General features: G+C 41.5%; 2 protein-coding genes across 7 annotated transcripts in view; one reads left to right on the top strand and one right to left on the bottom strand.

Annotated features, from left to right (window-relative positions):
* The window catches only part of RREB1 (ras responsive element binding protein 1), a 127,489-nt gene extending 123,747 nt beyond the window's left edge, over positions 1-3,742 (top strand). For 4 of the 5 annotated variants that reach the window (XM_071553293.1, XM_071553292.1, XM_071553294.1 and 1 more), the window contains one exon: positions 2-3,742. In XM_071553293.1, the coding sequence (XP_071409394.1) occupies positions 2-507 (506 nt within the window). In that variant the 3' untranslated portion in view covers positions 508-3,742. The remainder of the gene's footprint in view (position 1) is intronic. The other variant, XM_071553296.1, reaches the window with a different exon arrangement.
* On the bottom strand, positions 3,621-27,910 carry SSR1 (signal sequence receptor subunit 1). Of its 2 annotated transcripts, XM_071553298.1 has the most exons (10): positions 27,604-27,910; positions 25,623-25,741; positions 23,262-23,349; positions 22,822-23,084; positions 21,960-22,036; positions 20,228-20,306; positions 19,377-19,470; positions 16,643-16,706; positions 4,757-4,816; positions 3,621-4,442 (listed from the first exon to the last, which is right to left on the bottom strand). In XM_071553298.1, exons 1-10 carry the CDS (start codon positions 27,680-27,682, stop codon positions 4,418-4,420), a joined length of 948 nt encoding a protein of 315 aa, XP_071409399.1. In that variant the 5' UTR covers positions 27,683-27,910; the 3' UTR covers positions 3,621-4,417. The 2 variants fall into 2 exon arrangements, with proteins under 2 accessions (XP_071409399.1, XP_071409398.1); XM_071553297.1 differs by lacking the exons at positions 3,621-4,442; positions 4,757-4,816 and having other exon boundaries at positions 11,937-16,706; positions 27,604-27,826.
* Between the last annotated feature and the right edge of the window lie 85 nt (positions 27,911-27,995).

The following is a 27,995-nucleotide window of genomic DNA, read 5'->3' as shown; positions in this document are numbered from 1 at the left end:
GGTGAGAGACCTTACAAGTGTCAAACCTGTGAACGGACCTTCACTCTGAAGCACAGCCTGGTTCGTCACCAGCGCATACACCAGAAAGTCAAAAATACCCGAAACCATGGGAGGGAGAGTGACAAGGAGGACACCCAGTCGAGGTGTGGAGAAGACAGTGAAAATGAGTCTAGTCACAGTGGCGCCAACCCCATCTCAGAAAATGAGTGCGACTCTGCGGGGGCCATCGGTAGCCACACACCCCTCATGGGAAGCCGAAATGAGTCCCTGAGCGGCATGGCCATGGATTCCCCCTGTGGAGAGGAGAGGAGTGGCACCTGCCTCGTGGAGCCCACCAAGAGCGCGCAGAAACAGACCACAAAAGACCAGGAGCCTCGGGGTAGCTCCGAGCACGAGAGGTCCTCGGGTTTCATGCAAGACTTGCTGGAGATGCACAACACACCATCTCCCATGAATCACATCCTTGCCCCTGCAGACAGTGCGCCTCAGCTCTTGGGGGTTGAATGACTTGCTAGGAGGTTGGACCCGTCCCAGCAGGCAAACTGAAGCCAGCAGAGCAAGGTTTCTGGAGTCCCGTTTTGGAAGAGCAACCTACAGCTACGAGGAGAGTATGGCAGACTGGACACGGTGCCATATGCCTTTCGGTATAATAATGCAAGAGACTACAGTATATACTGATTTGAGTGCCTTACTACTTTATTAGATCTTTTGGTATTATAGATTTTTTCAAAAATGATTTTAATATTTTAAAGAATTATTTGGAGAGGACCCTTTTTCATTTAAGCATTAATGTTACCTTTTGTATTGGTGTGTGTGAGCTTGTTCTTGTATATCTGTGATAGTCGCTGTGTTTGTTCTCTGAGCTGGAAATGGGGGCAGTGGGGTGGGAGGCCCTTGGATACCACAGCCAATAACTGGAAGAAAAATGATGTGAATTTCATATGAAATAGTCAGAGGAAATGCAGAGGAATGTTGATTTATTGTTTTTTCTCAGTAGATGTTCTTGCATTTGCCACACGGTGGAGCATTAAGCCTGTTCCAGGCCTGAACAACGTGGCAGTTGAAGGTGTTCAAAGTGGTTCAAGCCAAAAGCAGGAAACACAATGAATTTCAACCTCATGCTTGTTTCCACTTTTCAGCATTAGAAATGGTCTTCTAAATCCTAGGGGTTTTTTCTGGCCGTCATGAACTGAGCGTGTATACAGAGAAGAGTTACATAGCAACGTAACCTATGGAAATTACGCACCCGCTGTTACATATGTTTGATTTGCTTCAGTATATTATTATTATTATTATTTTATTATTATTTTATAAATCCATCAGTTCGCTTGTCTCTGCAGTCAGCAGAAACCAATGGGCAATATTTGCCCACAGAGATGCGTAGCGCAGCTTGGATCCCCTCTCAAAGTGTTCTTGACTTTGCGCTTTCACCAGCTCCTCCTCCTCCTCCTCCTCTTCCTCCTCCTCCTGTGTTGCAGCTCCTCTACTGTACTTTAAATGAAACCCTTCCTCTGACTTCCTCTGAGAGTCCAGTGGAGGCCAGCGAGGTATCATCCCACGTGTGCAGGGGCGCATCTCACTCGTGGTGGGGTGCGGTGTGTGTGTGGGAGCGCGAGTGTGTGGGGGGAGAGGTGTGTGAGGCGTGAGAAGGGCACTGCGAGTGCTGGATTGGTCTTGCTGCAATCACATCAGTGACAGCGTGCGTGACTTAAAGAGCAAAGTTATTCCGTCTTCCAGTTGAAAGCAAGAGAGAAATGCGAGCCTTACCCTCATCTTGCTACTGTCATGTTCTAGAGCAAGAAAATACTACTGGTAATAAAACTGCAGATATACGACATGTTAAAAATAAATAAAATTAATTAAAATTAAATTCTTCCTGAGATTTTGGGGTTGATGCTTGAAGACTTGAGGTGTGTGTCTAAATTTCATATCAGTAATTTAACCCCTTTAATGCTGGCAGCTGGGATTTCTCCCTGTGGCTCCTGTTGCTGGCAACAGGTGACACTCCAGCCACCAATATTGAAGGGGTTAAGCAAAATGTATCCTACTGTAGCTGGGCATTTTTAGGAGTGCCCAGCATTTTTGTTGTTGTTGTTGTCATTATTGTTGTTTGTTAATTTTCAGTCATGACCTCTGGGACAGACAGAGCCATAATAGCATTGCCGGAGCCTCACTGTGCTATTCCACCACTGCAGCCCAGCCCAACCCGCACTGTGACCCTCCCTCCTTCCCCTGCAGAACTGCTTTTCCTGCTCTCACCAGACATGGAGGAAGTGGGCCTCGGACCCAGTCTATATTATATAATATATATCTATATATATCTATCTATATATTAAAAATTCTCGGAAAATTTCTGGAGACTGAAATCTCACTGTCCAGAATTCAAAGGAAGAGAAGCGTTCTTGAGTAATATTCTTGCAAATAGAATAAGAAAAAATGGTTGAGGTATATGTGATTTCTATTTTTTTCGTGGTTTTTTGTTTTATTCTGGTTTTGGTTTGTTGGTTTTTTTTTTAATTTTTAAATAGGGATGTTTGAACCAGTTCAGAAACGAAGCTAAAGCCAGATATAGATAAATCAATCACAACCAATGATTCATTTGAAACTCTACCCAGGTGCATTCTACTTAATTAAAACCAGTTCACGCATCCCTTAAATTGTTATTACTATTATAATTATAATAATAATTATTATTATTATTTTGGGTATTTTTTGGTTTTTGTCATTTGGTTTTTTGTTTATTTTGGGTTTTTGTTGTTTTTTGTTTGTTTTTTTTTGCAACTCTCCACACTAAACTGCGCAATACTGTGGGGGAGAAGCCATTACTAAACTATATGCTGCAGAACAATGTAGCAAGTAATTAATTCCCAGCATCCTGCCGGGACATCTGCTAGCAATAATCACTATTGATTTAAAGCTTTATTTAGCCTTTATCTATATCCTAGTAGAGTATAAGGTCTTGCCACATTTTATTGACATTTTTATTAGTTGAGTTTGACTGAGAACTGTTGCTGTTGTTGGGGTTGGGTTTTTTTTTTTGTTTCCCCTCCTCCCCCAATATTAAACTGTGAAATTTATAATGTGTTTAAACTATGGGTGAATCTTAGGCTTTAGTTTGCATGTTCAGCTAATTTGTCTCTATATGATTTTTTGTTTGAATCTTTTTATTTTTTTCCTCTCTCAGGGCTTTTACAAAAAACAAAAAAAAGAAAACAAAAAAACAATCTTCTAAAATCCTTTTGCCTGAGTTGCAATGGACTTAACATGGAGATAATTCAATCACTACATTAAGCACTTGACTGTGAAAGCGCAAAAAAAAATAAACAAAGGAAAAAAAAGAAAAAAAAAGAGAGAACCTTGTTTGAGGCTGTTGTGAAATAACTTCTGGGGGCTATGTGACAGTCTGATTCCATTTTCAGAATGATTCATCACCTTCTCTCTCTGTGTGTCTCCTTTCTCTCTTCTCTCTCTCCACGAAGGAATTTTAATCCTAGTGATTTCATCCCATGCAGGAAACAGTAATAAATGTGTAGAATTCATATTTTTCTAAAGGGAACTTAAACTGCTGCTACGAATTGTGTACAAGACTGGTTTATGCCACATGAACAGAGAATCACACACTTGTTTTGGTACTTTTATTCCTCTTTTTTTCAGTTGTACAGTACTTCCAAATTCAAAATAAAAAGTAAAACTTGTTCTGTATCAAACCATCTAAGCAATAAAATGTTATATTTAAAAATTATAGGTTATGAAATGGACGTGGCTCTTCTTGTGGGTTTGTTGTCACTTGCTCTCAGACTTAGTTCTGCTGGAGGATGATGTACAATCCAGAGCTTATCTGTGCCAGTAGCATCACAGTTTCTTTTCCTTTGGTTGATCTGAGTTTGAATTGGAAATGACTGCAGCACTGTGAAAATCCCTCTTCCTTTTAAGCACCATTTTCTGGTAGTTAAGCCCCTTTGAAATGCTGCTTTCCTCCTGGTGTAGTTCCTCAAGACAACAGGGAAGTACTTTGGTGCTGGTTTTCCTGCACGGGAGTTGGATCAGGGTTCTTTTTCCTTTTTTTATGAGTTGTAGCCCCATGGTCACATAAGTGAGTGCCCTTCCAGCCTGTGCTGGTGATGAACACCGTATCAGTTGCTTTCTGTATAAATTAAGTAGGTTTCTGCCACTGTAATTTTCTTCTTGCCTAAATGTTTATGGTTGTGAACTCTTTAGGATGTATTCAAAAGGCATGTGTCAAAAAGAGAGAGAAATCCTTTGGTTTAGCTTGTCAGAGCTGCCTTAGCTGCATTTTATGTGCCTTCCTGTAAATAAAACACATTTCTTGGGACAGTGAGCCGAAGAATCATCTGAATTGTGTCTCCAGCTCTGGAGGGCCAGGGAATTGCCATGAAGCTGAAGCATCTCCATCTTCCTAAGTCCTGCTGCGATGGTTCTTTCTGGCAGAGAATTGAACCAGGTTCAGAAAGAGACAAAGACTCGGGGTGAACTGCTGCTACTTTCTTCCCTCAAGCCTCTTGCCCCTTCCTGACAGATCAGAATTCCTCACAGCACTTTCTCTGGTGTGGAGCTGCTCCCTCACCCTCAAAGAGTGACAGGTTAAAAGAAAAGAAAAGCAGCCAGCTCTGCCCCAAAGGATACCTGATGAAGTGGGGCTCTGTGAGCACTCTCTGGGTGGGCTGGCAGGGTGGAGACATGATTTCTGAGGGAGGAAACTTGCAGAAAATAAACTTTCCCTCTCCCACCCACTGACCTGAGTCTCCTCTCCTCTCGGGAAACTGATGGGAAACTTTCATCCAACTGGTGTGGGGACCTGTGGGGAGGCAAAAAATCAAATGGGATGAGTTTCTGTGGCTAGGAAGTGACTGTGACTAATTACTTATGAAACAGATGACTTAGAAAGCACTTGGTTCTTGGCCATGGAAGGGTATAATTGCTGTGCCCAGCCCTCTTCCTGAGTTCAATCTGACAGTGACTATTCCCAAGTTGGGAATTTCCCTGCTCTTCTTGCCTTCAACAAGGTAACACCCTACAGGCCAGTGGAACTTTGCTCCTTGCTGGCATTTCCCTTTGCCTCTTCCTGCCTACACTCCTCCCCGTGACAGGGATAGCTAGAGCTGGGCTGAAACACCAGGACACAGAGAGGTGGGGAGAAGGAGGTGGTGTCTTCGTGCACCTCCTCCAACTTGCTGCTTCCTTGTTCCCTAAAATTTTTTTCCGTATCTTGTTTAAAGGTGAAGCTGCAGGTTAATTCTTGACATGGATGGGGACAGTGGCACAGCATCTGTGTTGTAGATCTGCCTCGATTGTGGAGGCCACACACTTACCCAGAATATTAAGGTTTGGGAAAGCCCTAAGTCCTGTGCCACCACAGGGATGCTCTGGCAGCAATGGGCACTCCAAGTGTGGAGTAGGAGCTGTGGGAATACACAGGAGAGACAGCAGGATTGGGCAAAAACTGGCTGTTCCAAAGCAAGATGCAGAGCCCAGTTGGAGCATCTTTTGCATTTTTACTGCTACTGAATTGCAAACAGGTAAACAGAAAGGAATAAAGGCATTTGTTTTCCATTACCCAGTAGCCAGCATTTGAGGGATGGGAGGGCTGTATGCCTGCACCAAGCTCTTCACAAAGTGAGTACAATGAGAAATGATTTGCTGTTGACACTTATCATAGTGGTTTGGCCTACTCTGTTGGAAAAAAAGCCTTTCTCAAACAAAAGTAGTCACAATTCAACTAGCAAAGGCAGCAGGAAGCCAAAGTTTACTTGAAACCTTTCCTTCTTCACAAGTCTCTGGTTTGGGGAGTCACACACGCCATTTTCTTTAGAGTTACAATGGGGTTGAAAATGTCACTTTTGGAAACCCTGAGGCTTAGGAGTACCTGTAAAAGGGAGACAAGACCCCAGCACAGAATAACTGGCACTTTCAGTATGTCAGAGGCACCATTTTGCATCACCGGCTCTGACAATGCAGGAAACGGAAGGAGAAATACATGGGATTGTTCAATCAGAACATCTCTTAACTGCTGGACTGTGGAAAAAGGGGCCACGGCTGCATTTCTGAGACCCTGAGTACTGAAATAGCCAATCAGGGAGGGAAGAGAGCAAAACCTGTACAGCACACCAGAATCTTCTGGTATCATGGGTCACCTGAGCCCACCTCCAGCCGAGAAGCTGCATAAAGTACCTTCCCCTCTATTCCCCTTCCTTTGCACTAATTGTCATCACCTGTGCAGGGGAGGGGCTGTGCTGAAATAGTGAAAGGAGCAGAGAGGGAGATGCTTGGGTTTGTGCTCTGATCTGTTTAAATAAGGGCATTGACTTGGGGGATTTTGGAAACCTCCTTTGTGTCAGGGAGAAGCTGAATGTTTCTTGAAAAATGGTCCAAGGTTTGGGGAAGGGGGAAAAGGTGTATATCTAACCTAAGTTGGATGGTTTGATTTGACTGAGTATCTGCATCTTGGGTTGTCTGTGCAGTGTCTGACCTGGGGATGTGATTGGTCACCTTGCTGCCTGTGATGTGGTTGGTGGTGCTTCACCATTTCACTGTGGCGACCCCCTGGAGTCCTGGGTGTGCTCTAGAGTTCCTGGGTTTGGCCTCCTGGCTGTGCTCCTTGCTCCATGTCCTCATGTGCACACGCAGGGAACAGGGGACACAAACATCCAGGAGTATATTGTTGTCACTCTCTGGAAACCTGTGACTGCTGGTACCTGCAGATTTCCCTAATCCTGGGAAATTAGTGTCACGCTGGATCACAGAATTAGAGAAAATGCAAATATCCCAAAAATTACAGGAGGTTCAGCACAGTTGGAGTTCCCAAGCCAACAGCCATGCTGAGGAGGTGTATGGTCACAGCTGGTTCCTCTGAAGTAAGAACATTAACAGGAAAAGTGGTTTGTTCATGGAGCCCCATCTAGTATGTCTAAAGTATGTCCTGCAGATGCACAGACTTGCACTCAGTAAGTTCATACCTCTTGGCCTTTCTCAACATCATGTCCTCAGTGGTGTCTGTCCGAGTCACCTCAGCTGAGGATCGTCTATTGGGAATGCAGTGTGAGGTGACTTAGGCCCTTCTTGTCAAATCCAAAAGGATGATTTACAGCAAGGATGCCCAAGGTGTTTTTCCCACATGATTAGTGGGTGCCAGACCTGAGTGCTGTGTGCCCTTGGCCCTAGGACTGGTTAGGGACTCTTTTGTCCAGTGGTGCAAATATGTTTGCTTGGGAACTATTAGAGGACAGGGTGGAACACAGCACAGGGAAGAGTGCTCTGGGGCAGAGTTATTTCATGTTTTTAGGATCTCTTCACCATCTGCACCCCCTACAGGTGCAAAAGCTGCAGGAGTTGCATCCCTTTGTGCTGCCAGGGCTCATCAGTGGCTTCACCTGGGCAGGGAAACTTATTTAAAGCAAGGGGTTGGGCAGAGTTTGGCTGTGGTTAAGAATGTTGTGTTTGTGAGCAGCAGTGTGTTCAGTACTGTAAAAACGATGTTCATGAAGCTGTTTGACCAGAAATATCTTCTTTAAAAAAAAAAAAGAAATTAAGGGGACCAACAGCTGGGAGAAATACAGTGGAGAGGCAGAGGTCAGCTGGCCTACTCCAAGACAGGGGTGAAGACACTGACTGTGGCAGGTTACTGCACAGAATGGGATGCCCAGCAGATACAGGAACATCTGCCTTGGTGTTGATGTGTGCAAGTGTCACCTCAGGTAAGTGACCTATAACCTGCACACATGTGCCAAAGCATTACTGGGATGTCAGACAAACCAAAAGCTTGATTGAATTCTCCAGGGAAATGAAAACCTTCAGGGTATTGCTGTGTAAGGGGCCTTCATTTCAGAATGCATCTGAAATCACCCTGTAGAGGTGAAACTAAATGGCGTTGAGAAATTGTTGAGGCTTTCCAAAAATTCTAGTGTTGACTCCTACTTTCAGTTCCCAAGTCTCCCCTCATTCTAAAAAAAAACAACACTCACAAAAAGGAAGCAGGGTTTTTTTCACATATTAAACAGTAGTAAGTAGGAAGATTTCTCTGGCTCACCCAACCTCACTGCGTAATGCAGTAAACCTTGTAGCAATCCTCTGAGTAGTAGAAACTGAAAATAGCTGTCTCCTTTGCTGTGCTTGTTTATTCCTCCTGTGCCAGATTTGTCTCTTGTTTGTCAGGGAAAACTGCCAGGAGTGTATGAGGAAACTCTGGACGAGGGGTGTTTGGAATATGCTGTTGTGAAAGTGCTTGAACTTCTCTAGAGCCTTTCAGCACAAGGTTGCGAAGCAGCTTATGAACATCAGTTAATGGGAGGCTGTAAATAAATCTGCTGGAGAAAAGGCTTTTAATCTTGAAAGAACTGATCTGTTTTCATAATCTTGAAGGCAGAGGTTAATGCAGTAAAGGCCAGCAGTAAAGGCTGTGGGCTGACTTTCCAGCAGTAATTTTTTGCCTGTAACCACACGGGGAGCATGGCTGTGCTGCTCATAAAAACCTGCAAAGGTTGGGACAAAGCGTCAGCCAGAGGGGTCGGTGGCTCTGCTACAGGGCCTGACCAGAGTAGTTTGGGGAGGAGAACAGCAAAACGTGCCTCTTGGTGAGAGAAAGGGCCCTGGTTGTACACACAGGGCTATCAGCCCCTGCTCTGGACAAGGAGTGACTGCAGGAAAGAGTTTAGTAGTTACATTTGGGTAGCTAAAGCAAGTGATGTGTTAAACTTCCTCCCATCTCCTGTTACCTGATGGTACAGAGAATAAGCTTAGGTTTGGTTTTCAGTGAGTCTGACTTAATATGCCCTCCAAAGAAGGATTTGTATCTTATTTTTGGGTGATGGCAGTGCTACTTCTGAGGTGTAGGCTCGCTTTGATCAGTATTTCTCCCAAATATTTGCAACTCAAGCTTTACTTCATGACCTAGGGGGAGGTGACTGGGTAAAACTTGGCTGTAAACAACCAATGTAACCTTTGTCATTGCTGTTTTCCTCTAATTCTACCCAAGTGCAGCCCTACTCCATGCACAGGGCTCCCAGGGAGCAGCTGGGGAGGAGGTAGCACATGTCCTCCTGTGTTCTTCCACATGCACTGCTGAGTGGGATCCAATATTCCTAGAATTTTACACCTTGCCACTAAGTCCCTTCTTGGTGGCAGGATGTTTAACACCATTTTGTCCTCTGCTTTCAGTCTGCCTGGGTGACTGAAGCTTTACAGGCTTCAAGGTTACAGGCACCATTATACTTCATAGGCAGCAAAAAATCAGAGTATCCCCTGCCTGCATATGCACAGCAGTCCATGAAGTCTGCACCACAACACTGAGTTTGATGTCTGATCTCATGTGTAGATCACTATCTGTCAGCATCTTTTGGAGTTAAAACCACAGAGGCTGCCTAGCACAGCAACCTGAGGCACAGAGCCTTTAGAAAACGAGCCAGGGTTGTAGGTGAGGGAAAGGGAGGGATCTGGAGAACTAAGCAAGGTGTGCACCCTGTGGTAACACATTCTGGCACTGGATGCAGAGCCACACATTGCCTTTAATGCACTTGGGTATTAGATTTTGGTGAATGCACCTGTTTGACAGTTTTGAAATTTTTTTTGGAAGCAAAAAAGTCTCTTAAACAGCTATGAAACACCTGCTTAAAAATGAAGGTACTTAATTTGAACAACACTTAATTAAAAGTGATAGCAGCTTCTCCCCCAGGTCTTTCTGGCAGTGTTTTACTGAACTGCAGCTGAGAATTGTTTTGCAGTTCACCAGCAGATCCTTGGTGGTGGGTACTTATTCCCACTGCAGTGAACCAGTGACATCTGGCTTGGTGCAATTCTGTAAATTCAGCAAAATGGAAATGGCAGGGTGATGATGGCCCTTGGGGATTGCCATGGAAAGAAAACCAGTAACCACAAGGAGTGCTGCATCTACTAAAAGAACACTAAATAACACCCACTGAGAGGCTTTAAACCAGAGCAAAATTCAGTCTCAAGAGGACGCTGAGGGAGTGTCTTGCCCTGTGTAACACAGTAACACTGCTGAGTGATTGTTCTGTCTGCACGGCTGCAACTGGTGCCTCCCACTTCATCCTCAATGTACCTCCTAGTTGGGGGATGGTGGTAATGGAACCAGGATCACAGTTTGTCAGACTACTATTACATTGGAAAGGAGATGGTCCCGGTGTAGTGTAGCTTTTAAAATCCAAGCTAAATCCTGTTTCATACTTTTCTTTCTGAAAGCACTGCCTTTCCAATGGTGCCTAAGAGCAAGATGTGCTTCCAAGTTTCCAGCTTGCTCACAGCAGCAACAAGTTAGGATTAGTTGGGCAAAATGTCATTTCCAGCTGTGCAAAATTAATTCCACTCTCCATGAACGAACCACTATTGCAGACAACCATGCATTAACTAAGTCTTAAATACTGGTTCTAAGGAAAATGACACACTTTATAATCAAGTGTTTTTAGGGCATTTAAACTTGCTTCTAAATATAACCTGTTATTTTGGTGACAGTGTTTGCCACACTGTATGCAACAGTCATCAGACACTATTTAATTTCTAGCCTTTCCTTTGCAGTGGAAACCTGCAACAGGGTATTTTAAGAATTTCCTCCTTGCTGTGTAGGCTCCTGATAAAGAAAACAGTGTGTTCTTTCCTTCTCTCTTGAAAACTTACAGGGGGAAGACTTGCCAGTACAAGTACAGTCATGGCAAGGTCCTGTCCACTGCTTTGCTTCTGCAGTGCTGTGGATCCAGGTCCAGGCAAGGCAGTTGCTCCAGGGTTCTGAACAGTCTGAGCTCCTTGATTCAGCTTTCATGGAAAAGCTGAATGGGAACCTATTTGTGTCTGGCTGTGGTCAAGGTGCATATGGGGTTAAAAGATCCAATTTAATCCAAGTACAACCACAGGAAACCTGACAGCAGGTGGCAGAGGCAGCATGTATGGAACATCACTGTAAGCCCTGCCTCAGCAATACAGGTCAGCACAAGGTGGGTGGCTACAGCCCTGATGTTTTCTGGAAGCAAATATAGGCACTACCACTTACAGCTTTTCTGAATTCAACATTCCCATCTGGCAATTATTTTCTGAAAAGCACAGAAAAATACAGTGCTCAGAGTTACCCTGGTGGCCAAGATACAGCAAAGAATGATTAAAAAAAGCCAGAAAAAGGTTGCATTTAGAGGCTGCTCTTTGAGAATGGGCTAAAGCTTCTTGTGCTTGTCTGTTGTGAGGAGTAGCTGTTACAGGCTTGGGAGATCCCTCAGCTGGCAGAGCTGAGTATTACTCACTGTAATAATTTCCATCTAGTGAGGCTGGTATTGTATTTTATTTCCAGGGTAAAGGCTTTAATCCCACATGCTCCACCACTGCAGCTGCATATCCATGAAAATTATACTGTGTAGTTCCATCCAGGCCCTGCAGGGCAGGACTGAACCTTCTTTACCAGAATATACACTGTGAGATCATCACAAAAGTCTCACTTATTCAGACAATTGTGAGACTAAGTACATTGCCTCCATGTATTCTCTTTACTGTGTGAAAGACCCAGCCCTTAAGTGAGGGTTTAATTATGTGGCACAGGGAAAACTCAGTTCAGGCAGAACAAGCTGCAGTTTCCATGTCAGCTGAATAGACAGAGGGAGGAGGAAAGGCAGGTTAAGTTTCAGCTTTTCCTCACCAGTTAAGGGACTGGAATGTTGTAATGCTGAAATATTACTGCACCTTGGCTAATATAAACTTATGGCCAGGACTTCTAACATGAGGGGACAGAAAACAGAGCCAGACAGAATGCAATAACTGGCTTAGAAAGAAGAGATACCAAGATGAGGTCTTAAAAATCTGTCTTGATCTTTTCTAGGGCAGGCTTCAAATTGCAGAGTTATTTTTATGTCTTCTGGGACCTAAATATGCATCAACACATCTGCTTTTAATTTTCCCCTTACTTATCCACAGATACAGTTCACAAATACAGGAGTCTCAGCATTCTTTATTTTTAAGCCATTTTTGTTTTGCTTTTGTTATTTTTTCCCCAGGACGTCTTACCTTCTGCTGTTTGGATGCAGTACAGCTGCTGGAACTAATGTCAGAATTACTACCTGCAATGTGTGCTTGGTCAGACAACAGCATTCATGGGAAAGCCCATAAGGATTTTGCCTCGTGCTTCAGCAACCTTTAAGCATCTTAACAGATCCTTTTTACAGTGCCTGTGGTTTAACAAGAGGTTATTCTTTCTAGAAATGTAAGGGACTATGGCTCAGTTTTAATTTTATTCTTATAAAGAATTCTAATCTTAATTATTAGCCCAATGTCCAAAACAGAGTATTTGCTCAATATTATTTCCATTCAAACTACACCTGTAGAAAGGCAGCTTTTAAAGAATACCATGTTTTCACTCTTTGCACATTTGGTAGTACAGGTTGTTTATCAAGGAAAAGGCCTTTGTCTGGTGCCATACTCATGCTTTATTTAAAAAAAAAAGCTACACAATGCTAAAGAAAAAAAATAATCAAGTATACTTTACAAAAAACCTGCAGCTGTTTTCAAGAGATCTGATCTCATTTATAAATGAAAGTCAGCAGGTAAAAAATCAAATGTTAATTTAACACTTCAGTTGCAGTACATCTGAACTTAATCATCCAAAACAATCAGTTATTCTTAAACTGACTGTTGATTGTAGCTACACAAACAATCATCTGTACCAATTGATTGAAAAAGTCCCTGGGAAAATTTAGAGAAAAGTGGAAAAATGTCAGAAAAATGTTACTTAGCCCACCTATAAGCTTTTGCAGAAAATAAGAGATCTTTCTGGCTTTGCTTTCTTCTGTAAGTTAATTGCAAGTCCTTTGTGTATTTCAGAAATGTCTAAGTGTAAAGCTGCTGAGTTGTGTTCAGTGAGGGGACTAAACATGTATAGTATGGATCTTTGTATGCAATTGCCAACAAGTTACACTAGTACTATGTCTTACTATCTCCATGGAAGAGGATTGTGCAAGTCTCAAATAGCTTCAAAACACTTCTGAAACAGCCCTTGTGTCAATCCTATGAGGTAGGTACTGTCCTTCCTTCGGAGAAGAAAAAGAGAAGTCTCTCTACTGCTCAGTACATCAGGCACACTCAAAAACAGGACAACCAGCCCACATTAATATTTGACTTCCCTGTTACTTCCCTGAATTCAGAGCTTTCACCTGCAACACTTTGTTTAGCACCAGGCATTCCAGGAATAATCAGTGAATGACACCTTTGATTATACCAGTTCCAAGCTTAGGAGGAGCTTCACTGTAACTGTTTTAAAACAAGCACTGCCATCACTGGTCTGCTCCATTCAGCTCCACAGCCTACAATTTAGTAATTTTGTACATGAAGAATAAAGATGATGCTTCAATCCTGACAAGGTCTGACAGCAGCCACTCTTCTTTCTCAGATTAAATGATACTGGGAAAAAATTGAACTGCTGTCATGAAGCAGACAGCATACAGAGGGCTACAAGTATCACATGCAGCTCAAGTGTAGCTCAATTAATGCTTTGTCGACATGAACTCTGAATCAGCTCTTCTTACCCCAAGGGTAGAGTTGTTAAATCTTCACAATTTGAGTAAGTTAAGGAGCTGTGCAAAAGTGGTCCTTCATTCTAAGGCCATAGTCTATTTGCTGTCTAAAACTATTTTAACATCTCTTAATAATAAAGAAGAAACCCGAGCCTCCATCTTTAACAGTTCTCAGTGTGAAACCTTCTCAAACCTCACAGGAGCAGTGGTGTGGCAGTGTACTATGCTGGCTGAGTACTGGTGAGCATGCCAGATTATACAAATGCTTGTGCTGCTCCATGGAAAGGGATGGCACAGAGAGAGGCAGAATTGCTACTGTCTCATCTTTATGTCAGTGAAACCATATCCTACTCAGCTGATAAAAATTATATCCAGTAACATACCTGACACTAAGCTATCTATGTGTGTTTAAAAATTGAGTAGAAAATTCAAGTACCAAAACAAAAGTTTCTAACCAGCAGGATAAAGCAGCAACTATGTCCTCCCATTTGAAGAAAAATGAGTACAGTAGACTGGTTTATCCACTAGAAATAATGTTAGAGATGCCAAAGTTCAGTTACCACTGCACACTGGAATGTTATTGCTAAATTTTAACTCCAGCAAATTATCAAGAAACAAGTAACTCAAAACTGATATGACATTTATCATGAGCAATAGTGGTCTCCTGGCCACTGTTTTTATGACTTCTTCAGGCTGAGAAAGTTCCTATGAACCACCCACAGTGAATGAAAGTTATATGATCAGAAAGATGGTCTTGGTGCAACTGGACAGTGCCAGTGCTGGTTTCTATGCAAGCTGCCTCCTCTCTTTTGTCATGCTTAGAGCTTAAAAGCATTTGGAGGTTAAGCACTGAGGGCACAGAAGAGAGCTGAAACCTTCAACTACTTTCTTTGTACTCGCACAGTCCTTCAGCTTCTAAAGGCCTAACTTGATGCAGGACTCATTCATTAAGGGCTAAACTACCTCTCTCAACAAATAAAAGTAGGGTATTGCCAATTAGCATCCTCTGTTGTGATCCTTTGTCTTTTTTCCTGGCGTACCATTGCATTTAGAGCAGCTCTCGTCACCACCCCCTCAGAGAGTACCTTTGATCCTTGGGAGGAATTACAGTACACAGCTCAAGATGACCTTATTACCAGAGGTAAAAAAAGCCCCTCCTGATGTCAGGTTAGAGACATAATCCAAGAGAGGGAACTTAGAAGTTCAGTGCTTCAGGTGCTGCAATAGCTATAGGGCTTTAGTATACAAAGCATTTAATACATAAACACTCTGTTAAATCAACACAAGCTTGAAGATAAGTCTGCAAACCTACCACAGAATCACTCAGATATATCATTAAAGGCAAACAAAGTTGTTCCACACAATTCGAGTGGAGACACTCCATATGAAGGCAGCATTCAACTGTTTGCTAAGTGATCTGTGTATGACAACTAAGTGACCTTAACTGAGAAAAACATTCTGCCTGGACTAGCTGTATTTTCAGGAAGCTGAGAAAAGCATCTCTTCCGCAACAAGATGAGTCAAGAACATCTTCACAGTTCATTCTGGCAAAGTGTATAATAAAATGGTGCCAGCACAGGTAGTTTCAGAGCTTAGATGCTTCAAACACTCTGTGACAAAATTTGGAAGTATTGCTCAGCATTCAGTGGCTCAGAAGCTCAGTCCCTGCCGAGCAAGTGTAGAACTAACAGAGGATTTCCACAGGTGGGGATCAGGAAGGGGAGGAAAAGAAGACTGAGGCTTCCAGTCAATGCCTCTTCCTGACCTCAACAAGCTTCCAGATAACCTTCAGACACAGGAAGAGCTGTAGTTAAGATACAAACAATTCAAGCCTTGTCCAAGTGCCTGAAGGGCAACAAACTGACACTCTACATATCTACTCTTTTCCCTGTCAGTTAAATTCCTGAATGCAGTGGATGTGGATCAATCAATACCTCAGGACCTGTTAATCATGTAAGACACAATAGGAAATCTCATTTTGATTTCACAGAACTTTTTTGTTTAAGTACTGAGATAACATCTAGTTAGTGATGAACATGCATCTGTGTTACTAGTAAGAAAGACAAAGTAAGAAAAAAATAACTCAGACCAGTGTACTGACCAGCAGAAAGATGTTTGAGAGTTAAAAACTGTAAAGGGTGAATTAAATAGTTTGCCAGTAAAAAAAATTTTTTTTGAAGCCAACAATTTTTCAAATTTAGTTTCAAGTGTGTACAGCAAATCCTTGTAAAGCTTAAAAAAATAAATCAACATTTTGATACATATGACATTCTAGTTTTGAGGAGAGAGAACCAAGAACTTACTAAGAAGTTGTTCTGGCTTGTTCAACAGTTTTTTGAGTAAACATTGCAGAACTACCACTATAATCTGAATACCTAAGCTGCTGGCACGACTCAAATAACTAACCATTTAACAAGTTGGGTATAAAAAAAATTTATGCAGTAATACCAATTCAGCACACAAATTCCATGCTTCACAAGTTCTGCTGCTGTGTAAGAGTCTTCCTAACATCTATGCAGATAAGTTCAGATTTTTAGGTCACTGCATGCCCAGATCAAAACAGCAGCAAAATATCTACCACTACAAGCAGCTATACCCAATTGTGCCTTTAGAATGCAGAATATGCAGAAGTCTAAATGATCAGTGCTTGGCCACTGAAATAGGACCACACACACAAACTTCAGTGTGTGCATGCTGCAAAAAATAACAGTACTGGAGAAGAGAAATGCATACAGATATGATACAATCAAGACAGATTGAGTCACTGGACATTCAGATTAGGGAGAGGAGAAAAATCCTTCAAAGACAATGTACAGATGACAAGCCAGCATTACAAAGAACTCTAAAGGCACATTTCAGGTCACATGTTTCTGTTAAGACCAACTGCTTACACACGCAGGCACAAATCTTAATGGCTACCTCCCCCCACCCCCCAGCAATTAAAAAAAAATTAAAAGAGAAGTGCATTTTCAGTAATATTAACACCATTCAGTTAATCTGTTCAGTCCAAATGTTTAGCAGTATTTTCCTTATGGTGATATGGATTCTCTGCACTACTCCAATCCAAAAAAAAAAACCCAAACAGGCAGGATTAGTAAAGGTTCAACTGTTGTACTAGTTAACATTACTCATCAGAGCCCACTGGTCTCTTCTGTGCCCTCTTGTAGGGCAACCTCCTCGGTGAAGCTTTATCTAAATAGAAAGGAAAAAAAATAGAAGAGATATGTTGCATCAATTGGAATTGTGACACAACCAGGTATTTTTCTCCTCCCAAACACAAGACAAACTGCCCTTCCAGTGCAATGTATCACCACAGAGAAGCCAGTACAAACAACTTAAGCCTTTTTCACACTAAATAGAAGGTTAAAAAAACGCTTCCATTCTATAACATGCAATTCCAGGGTAAGGTTTGTTCTATTTGCCAGTTACTAAAATGCAAAAAACCCCAAACCTCCACCACCTCCAGGTGAAACTGCAGTCTGCTGTTTAGAAAGCTTTCATGTTCAGTAATTACACTTTTTAAAAGTAAATTAATTATTTAAACCATCACTGGCTTGAGTTCACCTGCCTGAAGAATATATGATTGACTCTCCTTTAAGCAGCTTTGTCTTGCATGAAATATTTCCACATTCACACAGACTAGCAGCTGAAGATACTTAAGTGGGTTTTTTGTGAAAAATCACACTTTTCCAGAAAAGTGTCCACATTTGACAATGAAGATGCAGTTTGTAATCAGATATCCCATATGGGGTATTCTTGATTGTGAGGGTGGTGAGGCCCTGGAACAGGTTGCCCAGAGAAGCTGTGGATGCCTCATCCCTGGAAGTGTTCAAGGTCAGGTTGGACAGGGCTTGGAGCAACCTGTTCTAGGGAAAGGTGTAACTGCCCATGGCAGAGGCATTGGAACTAGATGTGCTTTAATGTCCCCACAAAAACTAGTTCTACAATTATTGCAGAAAAGCTTCAACAGTCTGTATGAAGTCCTAAAGTCATTGCTAACATGCACCTGCTGACTTAAAAACGCATTTTCTTAAACAGAACAATCTCCAATAACTTCACTGTTCAGATTATGTGCAAACAAGGAGCAGCCATCATGCCATTATGAGTCAATCAGTACAATATGAAATGTCTTTCAACAATAAAAATTCAAGAACCTCCAAGATCTTGAAGTTCATATATTTTAAAGAATTCTTATGCAGAGTTCTAACTGAAACCTGGAGCTGAGAAAACCACAATTAAGAATAACTTAAGAAGCATTTTTTCCTAGACTTCAGGTATTAACATATAAATACCTATTTGGCTTAAGAAAGGGACTGGGACAGGGCCCAAACATTACCAGAATTTGAACCCATTTAAAGACAGTTTGCTCCTCAGAAAAAAAAGAGCATTTAGAACTTTAGTTTTTCTTGCTAGATTAAGACTTTTCAAATTCCTGTGCCTGGATTTTATACTATCATTCTTGTGTCTCACAGATGACAATGTACAAGAAAGCTAACATCTTCAGGAGAGTGATAATCTTAAAACCTATGCCATGTAAATAGAGTGAGAAGGGTGAAGGAATTAAAAAAGCAAAGTCATCAGCTCCTGGCACAACTTTGTATCAGTTAAGGCCTCTGACCCTTCTACACTGAATGAAGCTCAGAATATGCTTATTTCATCCAAAGAGCAGTCTTTGCTGAGGGAAGGGAGGTCCCACAAAGGGTTTTCAAAGCACTTTGTTGAGGGTCTCTCCCCTCACAGCAGCCAATGCTACTGCTGATAGTTCACCTGAGATAAGGAAGACCCAGGAAGAGCAACCTGATTATTAAACTATTATACCTAAGGCTGAGGTTTGTTTCTCACTGAAACAAGATGCACTCAGCCATTAGTCATGAACAGTCCTTCCACCATCCTCATGCAATATCTGCTTGACACTACACCAAGGTAGTGGCGAAGGCAAGACACATCTGCCTTAGATAAATAGTTCTGGGAACTGTTAGAAGAAACAAGAATATTTCAGCAGTATTCTTCTGAAACTATGTTACTACAGTATAACCAGAAATATATATACAAAATACAGAAAACCATAAATTTAGAAGTATATAAAATGTGTTTGGACCATTGTGTGCATCTGTTCTGTTATCTTTCACTGCTCATGCTACACCACCAGTCATTGCATGCAGAAAGCTGTACTTCTATCCATGTCCAATTATTACATGTACAACACATTAATTAACCACTTTCACTCTTCCGCTCACAAGAGTTTGCCTCACCTCTTCTACTCTGCACTGAAGCCGCAGGAAAGCAAAAGAGAAGAAAGAGTAAGAGAAGTTAGAAATATCCACAAACAGTCTAAGGAAATCAGGTATTTGGTTTATTGTCGTGATGTCAGGTATGAAGTAGAATGTGAAGTAGTAGTATGAAGTAGTAATTTTGGACTTACGAAGGACATTAATACCAAGTTTTGATATGGCTTTACTTAATACATAGTATTAATGTTTATTTAAAACTTTGGTCTATAGGCAACCTTCTGAACAACTTTCAGAAACTTTGAGATGACAGCTATTTATATGACTCCTATTTAAACCTCCTCTGTGATGCAGGTTTTGGATAGAGATTTGATACTGTCGAAAAATAGTCTACAGAACAAATTGTAAAAGTCACCAATAGTCATTATTATATCAACAAGTGAAGTTTGTTCTATGAAGAACAGGCTGATTAAGTAACAGTCTAATCTTTTAAGCACAGTGCTTTAGACAATTTTTAATTCCCTAGAAGAGATGTGTGCTCTTCTGAGAAACTGGAATCAGCTACTTATTTGATTATAATTAATTGATCATGTAAGTTTGTAATGCTCCAGTGTGTGGAAGGCAGACTACTTACTTATTTGATTTAAAGTTTCTTGGGGAATCCAGCTCATATCAACATCATTCTGATTTGATGTTCCCATCTCTACTTTCTGTACAGGTCTTTTCCTCTGAAAATTCAAGAAAGAAAAAGATTTTTAAGCAGGGTTTGGATAGCACAAGTATTAGAAATTACTAAAAATGCTGCATTTAGTGAACTGCAATTATTTTTATTTCACTAAGACACAAACATAAGGCTAGTCAATGTATAGAGCTATACTGGAGTTAAAGCTAAGGTATCCTTGCTATAGCAATTCATTCCCCTAAGTCTTGTATTACCACTTCTAATGCCTCACTACACTTGTTCCACATAAAGACATCAAGATTCCAGGCACACCTGGGCAAGTTCATTATACCTGTTGCAAAAAATGGCCAATAATTAATCAAACTTCATGATGACCAGTTTCGTTGTGCTTTCTCAGATTGGCACAATGTTCTCATATGTCACCTTGCAAAATAGATGTCAAGGCACAATAATCACTCCATACTTCTGACCTGGATTAAACTAACAGGCAGAAATAGAGAGCATGGGGAATATCTACCCGGTAAGTGGTGAATCAGAGGACACACCTCCAGTGACTGTAGGGTATCAAAGCTTCCAATTTAGCTTCAGTGTGGTGCCAAAGAGCAGACACAAAGAGCATGAGCTGAGCAATCGAAGTGTCTTTGGTTATGAAGTTTTTAAAAACTCTCTAGTTTCACCAGTAACCTCTTGGGTTCTAAAAATAAATCCATACCATTGTATTCCAGAAGCAATTACTGAATTGCTTTCTTTTCACATCAGAAAAGTCTTGTATTAACAAGTACACAGACAAACACACTACCCACCTTCCTGGATTCTAGTAACTGATGTAGGCCAACAATGACAAGTAGACCAAGTCCAGCGAGGAACATGTACATGAAGATCCTTTAAAAAACGGGTAAAGAAACCATAAGTTTTAATCAGTCTTAAGTTTTGAAGAGAGTTTACAAACAAGCACAGAAACTAATCCTAGCTTTGACCACATAAGAACTTTTGTAGGGTTTGAGTGGGGGAAAAAAAACAAACCTGAAACTGAACTTCTAATAAATATTATGTATATACTCTGACTTTGACTTCAGAAACTGTAATCATAAGCTTAATTATGAATAACAGAACACTTGAAAAATGCTTTATAAATTAGAAAACTGTTATAAATAAATATTGAAATCTCATAACTTCAAGAACTTTTTTGCACTACGATGAAGTTTCAAGATATTGGGTGACAGGCAATATTTATGTTTGTCATGGCTTTAACCACTTACAAAACCCTTAAAAATCTCTTACATGCTTATAGTACACTCTGCAAAGCAAGTAGTGCTAGGACACTAATTTATTTGCAACAGAGCTTTGGAAGACCTTGCTTGTCTTGCTCTGTGTTCCACAGGTAGAATTCTACCCATGCAATTAATAGTTTTTTTAATCTGTGCATTTGGGTTTGTTTTGAAGAATGTTACCTGAAATACCTGTTGGTACTTAGCAAGAGGTGAACATAAGTTATAGCTAAAATTAATTTGAGAAATAGGGAGTTTACAGGTAAAGAACCTATTCCAAGTTGAACAACTGAACTCCGTTATGATACAGGGAATTATGGAGTTAAACTAAAGAAGACGCTTAACTAAGCATCCCTGTTGTAAGGTAATTATCTGTCCAGAAAACACACAAACTGATTTTAATACTTTGAATTCTTTTGGGAGCTCCTTTTTCAGAGTAACACACATTTTCACAGGACCAATTTTTCTTTCATTTATGCTATTCTATTTGAGAAATATGAATTAATGCAACAGCTATTTCTTTTGGCTGACCGTTTTTAAAAGGAAGCTTGCTCAGCAGGCAATTTCCACCTGTGGCAGGACAATTCAGATATCCAGCATTGTCTACAAGTATTTCTGAAGATTAATTTTTTTAACTCACAGGCTCACTTCAAATTCCACTCCAGTGTTACAATATTTAATGGCATATCAGCACAGCATACGCTTGCAACAAAGAAAGTGTGTCAGATCTACTTAGTCTTTGAAAAGAACCACTCCTGACAGATACTTTCTACAGATAGGAGTTAGTTCCACAAGGAATGAGTGTGAGTTCCTCTATCTTGTACTTCTCCAAACACACCTTTTAGTTCACATAATCTTAGATTATACCGGAGTGCTCCAGAGGAAAGTTATTCCAGTTTGGACAGCATGACCCACAGCCTGATACTACAGATCTGCTGCATCTTTTACTTCTTAGGAAAAAGCACAGTAGAGTAACAAAAGCTTAACAACTTTAAATTGCTGTGTATCTGTATAATGTCAGATCCTACTCCAGGCTAAAGCACATCTCTAAACTGCTCATTGACATAGTACCAATCCTGAAGATCCCCACTATTAATACAGATTTTGAGGAAAAGTTCTTATTTTAAGTGTGTCACCACTGTAATGGTCAAATGCTACACCATCAACACAGCAGATCAACACTCAAAACCAGAACTCTTCTGACTGGCACCATCAATAAGCTGTTCTACCAGTTCACCAGCTAATCTTGGAACTCCAGTCTCCTTACGTTTCTCCATCCAGCCCATCTTCTTTTTCAATAATTGTAACAGTTTGATTGAAGACAGCATCTTGAAACACATTGCCCTGTAACAAAGTTTGCACATGACATTTTAAATTTATTTATTAAACACATACACCAATGTTTGTATTTTTCCACATTCTTGGAAAAACTCTAGAAAGCAGTAACTCCTGCTTAATAAAGTTTATAAGCTGTTTGGCTTAACACATAAAAGCACAAATCTTTTCTGCAATTGCAAAGAACAGTCTTGATGTTAAAAAGACAGACACATCTGGCCTTCAATATGTTATTTCCTATAACAACAGATATTACATATGAAGGGTTGTTATTAGGTCTGACAAAACGCAAAGGAATAGAAGCCAGTTAATCTTCGACCTGCACTAAGGAAAAAAAGAATTCCTTATTTTAATCCACATTTATGCTTTTGAATGCTTCCCCCAGACTGCGACTACTGGCCATTTATTTGCATAAAGTGAAGTTTGCAGGTGCCATTCAGGTGGATGGGAGGGTTTGTTAGCAAAGCCCAACCTGAAAAGCACAGTGAAATTTAAGTTATCCTAAAGAAGGTTTTAGTTTTGTTCGTTTGGTTGAGTTTTTTAGGAGCACAGCCCACTGCTATACAGTTCTAAGGACTTGTAGCTTCCACTGCTGACATAACTTAAGTGCAACAAATAAAGAACTGAGGGTGCATGGACTAATGTCAAACACAGGCAGTCACTCATGTATCTACTGATCTGCTTTAATACTGGAGGCATTCACCTTCTGAGGAGGGAGTAACTTGACTAAGTAGCTCTTTCTGACACCTCACATCAAGAAGGTAGATTCAAATTAATTACAACATCAGGCTTACATTGACATCTCTGTAGTTGAGATTGATAACCAGACCAAAAGGACGACCACCCATAGGCTCAGCAGGGATGAAAGAGTACTCAAATGTGGCTTGTCTCTGTGGTGGAACTACTGTATTCAGAGAGAGAGCTGTGAAGTTCTGGATATAAAACTGGTAGTCTTGGGGATACCGGAAAGAAGCATCGAGAGACTCAACAATGAAATCCTCTGTGCCCTTGTTGGTAAAGCCCACCAGAAATTTTACAATGTTGTTTGCTGGAAAGTCTGAAACACAAAAGAAATACTCAACCATTAGAAATTTAATACACCTCATCTAGGCAAATTCTAAACAGAGAGGTCTAGAACAGACTCTGTGGCTTTAGAGCTTCACTGTTTTTACACACACACTGATATAGTCCAAGCAACAATAAAGAGGATGGTACATTAACAGAGGACTCTTACCTTCACCTTTCACAAATAAGATGGTTGTATCAGCACTAGGTGAGGCTTTAGGCTCTCCTGACAAGTCTTCTTCCTCTTTTTCTTCTGTCTAAGACAAGAGACTTTTTTGAAAAATCCTATAATGAACAGTGAAGCAAAGACCATGCTTGGTTCATGAGAATCCCATGTGTCAAAGCAAGCAACAATGGCAAGTACTTGTACCAAATCCTGCTGCTGGAGGATTAGCATATAGTCTGTTCACCCTCCAGACTTTATTAGCATCACTTTCAGCATTTCTCTTCCTACTTGTTATACTTGACACAGTGACTAATCTGATCTGCATTTAGCTCTGTTGAAAGGTTTATAATCAGAAAGCATCAGCATGGTTTCTGTTTGGGGGTAGAAGGAAAAGAATCAAATCTAAATGTTAAGTGTTCACATTTAAGGTATTTCTATTTAGAAAACAAGCATTTCCAAAATACAGAAAACCATAAGATAAACAAGAGTTACTTCCACTACAGATGGAATGCTTATAGCAGCTTTCTATTCAGGCTTAATTGATTAAGAGTATGTATGCCTGGAAATGGTTAGACTGTTGGAAACAAAGCAAGTTCACAGACCCACTTGTTTAAATTCACCTTTGTAATGATGCACTTTTTAATTCAGCAAATGCAAGCATTAAGGGCTTATTTTCCACTTGGGGATCATGGGATCATCACCACCCCCATCAAAGAAAAACAAGGCTGACCCAATTTTGAACAGTCTCAGCTAATTGCTTGTGAGTCAGTTAGATCATTTGATTCCAGTGCTTAAATGACCACCTGAAGCAGTGGATATCCTGCTGGATCAGTGGTACATGTGCCATGAACCAGGGAACCAGAGCACAGCACTTGGCATCTCCATTTCAAGATGCTGTGCAAAACTGCATCTTCCATTTCAGTGACAAATAAAAGGAACATCTTGAAAAGTGTAATGTTTTGTAACCAAGTCCTAGACTATTTATTAAAAGCAAAATGCATCCAAAAGTTTATTTAATAATATTCTGTCAGTACTGATAGCATGCTTTCTACCACCTAGCAAAGCTGGACAACCATGAACTCACCAGCTTACCAACATCAGTAAAATCTCATAGAATCAAAGAACAGTTACCGGTCTATGTTCTTATTACACATCTTTGCCTACTAATGTCTCAAACTTCCTTATTTTACACCAGAAATTTCAGAGAATTTTGTACCAATCTAGGTACACTAAGTATCTAGCAAGCCTAATACTCAACTGCTACAAAGCAGATCACAAAACTATGTAAAATATTTCAGCTTTTTGTTTGTAATTTTTTGAATTTGTGTTGTAAATTAAGTTTAGTTAGCTGAATTCTTTTAAATGCATTGTCCTGTCTGATTAGTTTTGGTTAGCATGAGAAACTAAGGTTGCTGAAGCCTTAGCCTGCAAGCTGCAAATTTTCACCTTGAAAAGCTGAACTAGTCTTGAACTGTTGCTTAGCTATGAGAAGGGAGGCTGTGAGACCAGTGCAAACTGAAACATTAGGAAGCCACAACTGCCAACAGAAGATGCAACCCCTCCAGATAAATACAGCAACAGAGAAATAATTCAACAACGAACAAGAAGAACCCAGAACAAAAATCACCATTAAACCAAGAGGCATGTGCAAGATGCATCAAGAATAAATGCACATGTTTTAAGGATATAAAACCACAGGATTTCATTCCAGGGCCCTTTCCAGAGGGACCAAGCTTGAGCTGTCCCTATTGCAGTAACACTCAATATTTTTTTTTTGGTGGAATAAGACATCTGAGACACTGCTGAGAGAAAACCTATGGCAAAGGAAGTTTTTTAATGTTTGCCAAGCTGAAGTAAGTGACCCTGAACAGCCACATGGTCACAACATACCCTGCAACAAGTATCAGAGGCCAGGAATGTAGTGAGTGAAAATGGGCTACACAATAAGGTCTTCAGAATTAATACTGAGCTGAACTAAGAACTAATGTTCTGATGCCCCTTGAAAACACATACAAAGAAGCCAGAATTAAGTAGTTCTATACCCCAGTTTACTGAGGTGCAGCTTAAGCTGAAAAAGAACTACAGGGGGCTCCTATGAGAATGTGATTCTTTCACTCGGCGTTCTTTTTTGTGACCTACAGTTTAGGAAGTAAGAAATCAGTTTGTCCCCATGTGGTTTCTCAACTGGTAACTTAGGAAGAAAAGATACATCCTTCTGGCACTTCAAACTGAACACAAGCTTAATTGGAGATGTGGAAACAGCTATCTGAAAACAACAGTGTTACTGAACTCATACATAAGTTATCCAGCTTGAAGCACTTTGGTCTAATTCACACTTTTGAAGTAACATTCATGTAAAATTACCAAGTCTGTTGGCTCATCTTCTTCAACTTCAGCTTCATCATCTTCATCTTCAACTACAGTATCTTCTACAGCTTCCTCATCTTCTGTAGCATCTTGAGCTGCAACTAATAAGCCTGAACCTACCAAAACAAAGCACAAATAGAAGCAAACCTTTTTGATGTCTAGGTAATCAACAGAAAATTGACACTGAAGTACAAATTCTCAAATTAATGTCTGAAGAACTTCCTAAAAATCTGTTCAGTACAGTGTTTTGAAGCCTCAGCTGTAAAAATCTCCCATTCAAATGATGTCTGTGTTGATCTTTCAGCCTTATTCCTCCTCTAATAACCTTCTCACCTCTTGTTTATCTGCCACCAAGTTCAAAACAAAAAAGTTTACATCAGGATAACGAAGAGTCCAGCATTCACATAGCAATGCTTACATTTGCATAAGGCAACAAAGTTGCCTTAAAATTTATTGTTTAATTTTGTAATATGTTTTAATGTATGAAAATATTTTAATTTTGTAATTAAAAAAGTGAAATTGAGACGTTGCTATTGCCAGGAAATTAACTTAGTAAGTACTGTTTCTTCTAAGACCAGCGAGTCTAATAAATGATTAGCATACTGATAACAGAACAGTACACTGTGAAAGATACCTCAAAAGTTATTATTTTTGCCCTTATTTTCAGTCAAGTTTTAAAATATAAAAAAGTCTTTCCCAGCATGATCTCCTCTATATCATACACCAAAATATATCCATATATGCAACAGAACCTAGTCAGGAAAGAAACCTGACCTAGAGCAATGGTCCAAGTCAAGTGCAATCTGATAGTTCATTGCCTCTTTGCTTTCACAGAGCCAAACCTCACACATTCAAACACTGGGCAAATATGATTAATAAAAATATTGGCCATGGGACAAAGTTCTGTCCGTTTGAAGTCTGGAGCACATGGAGGCAAGGCTGAGAACTTCTAAAACACGTGCACAAAACTACAGATTTTTTGCTAATAAGCCTAAAATTTATGCAAAAGTAGAAATGAATGGGTGACAGATTTACCTAATTCTGGAAAAGATCTGATTGCTATAAATATGCATTTAAAACAAATATTTAAAAACTTTCAGGGGAAATAAGAATCCTCGAGCAGGACAAGTATATCCAAGGACTTAAGAAATCAATCAGAGCTAGAAAAGGCAAACACAACCCCTTCTCTGAAGTGCATTTAGAAGGTACAATCAGACTTCTGCTGGAGCACGTGCAATACTTAACCGAAGCCTTAACTACCGTGATCTTATTTGCTGACGTTTTAAACTTGCAAGTGTACACATAAAAGATTTTTTTGATTATTATTTGAAAAAGAACAGGGTACAGGTAAACCATAGACACCCTTTGCCCAGCACAGCGTGTCAGATCCCTGAGCTGCTGCCTCTCCACGGGATGCCAGAGGGGCTGATGATGATGATGTGGCAATAGCGGGAAAGGAGCTGCGGGAAAAGGGACTCACAGGATGAGCAGTTTTCCTCCCCCCTCCTGCCTCCCCAAACTTAGCAGCAGGGAGGCAATTTCCAGAGCGTGAATCAGATAACGCCGCAGCGTAAACAGAGATTAGCGCTGCTCGGTGTCGCCAAGGACACTCTGGGGGTGGCGGCGGGCGAGGTGGTGGGAAGGCAGGGTGGGAAGGGAAGGCAGGGTGGCAGCCGGCGAATCTGCGGGGGATTTTGGGATCCAGCACCGCCGGGAAGCGACTAGAAGGGCAGACCGGCCGGGCCTGAGGCCGGACCCCCCGGTCCTGCCCGACAGTGCGGCGGGAAGGCCGGGCCGGGCCCGCAGCCCTGGCGGCGCCGCCACGTGCGGCGATGAATGAGCGGCGCCCGCGGGGTCCCGGCAGGAGGATCGCGGAGGCCCCGCTGGGCTCCGTAGACTCAGCGGGAGCGGCTCCCAAAAGGGATCCCCCCCAACCCCGCTCACTCACACACACATACACCCGCACGCCCACCCTCACCTGTGCCGTCGCCGCCGAGCAGCAGCGCCGCGGGGAAGGCGAGCAGGGCGAGCAGGAGCAGCTGCGACAGGCGACTCATGATGGCAGGGAGCTGGCGGCCGGCACGGCACGGCACGGCCGCGGCGGGATGTCTAAATGGCGGCGGGTGCCGGAGCCGGAGCGGGCGCTGGGACCTCCTCCCGCCGTTCCATCCGGGGCCGCGCCCGCCCCGCGCCGCCCCCGCCGACGTGGCTGCGCCGGGCAGGGACGCGGCGCTCACGTGGGCGCCCCGCACACGCCTCCCGAGCCGCCCTTCCGTCCCCAACCCCAGCCTTCCTTTTGCCTCCCCCTTCTCTTTTCCTTTCCCCTTCCCTTTTCTTTTCCCCTTCCCTTTTTTTTCCTTTCCCCTTCCT

This window comes from Pithys albifrons, chromosome 4 (genome assembly GCF_047495875.1).
Source record: "Pithys albifrons albifrons isolate INPA30051 chromosome 4, PitAlb_v1, whole genome shotgun sequence".
NCBI classification, from domain to species: Eukaryota; Metazoa; Chordata; class Aves; order Passeriformes; family Thamnophilidae; genus Pithys; species Pithys albifrons.
The sequence above is the reverse complement of the archived record's forward strand: the minus strand, read 5'-3'. Positions and strand labels throughout refer to the sequence as shown.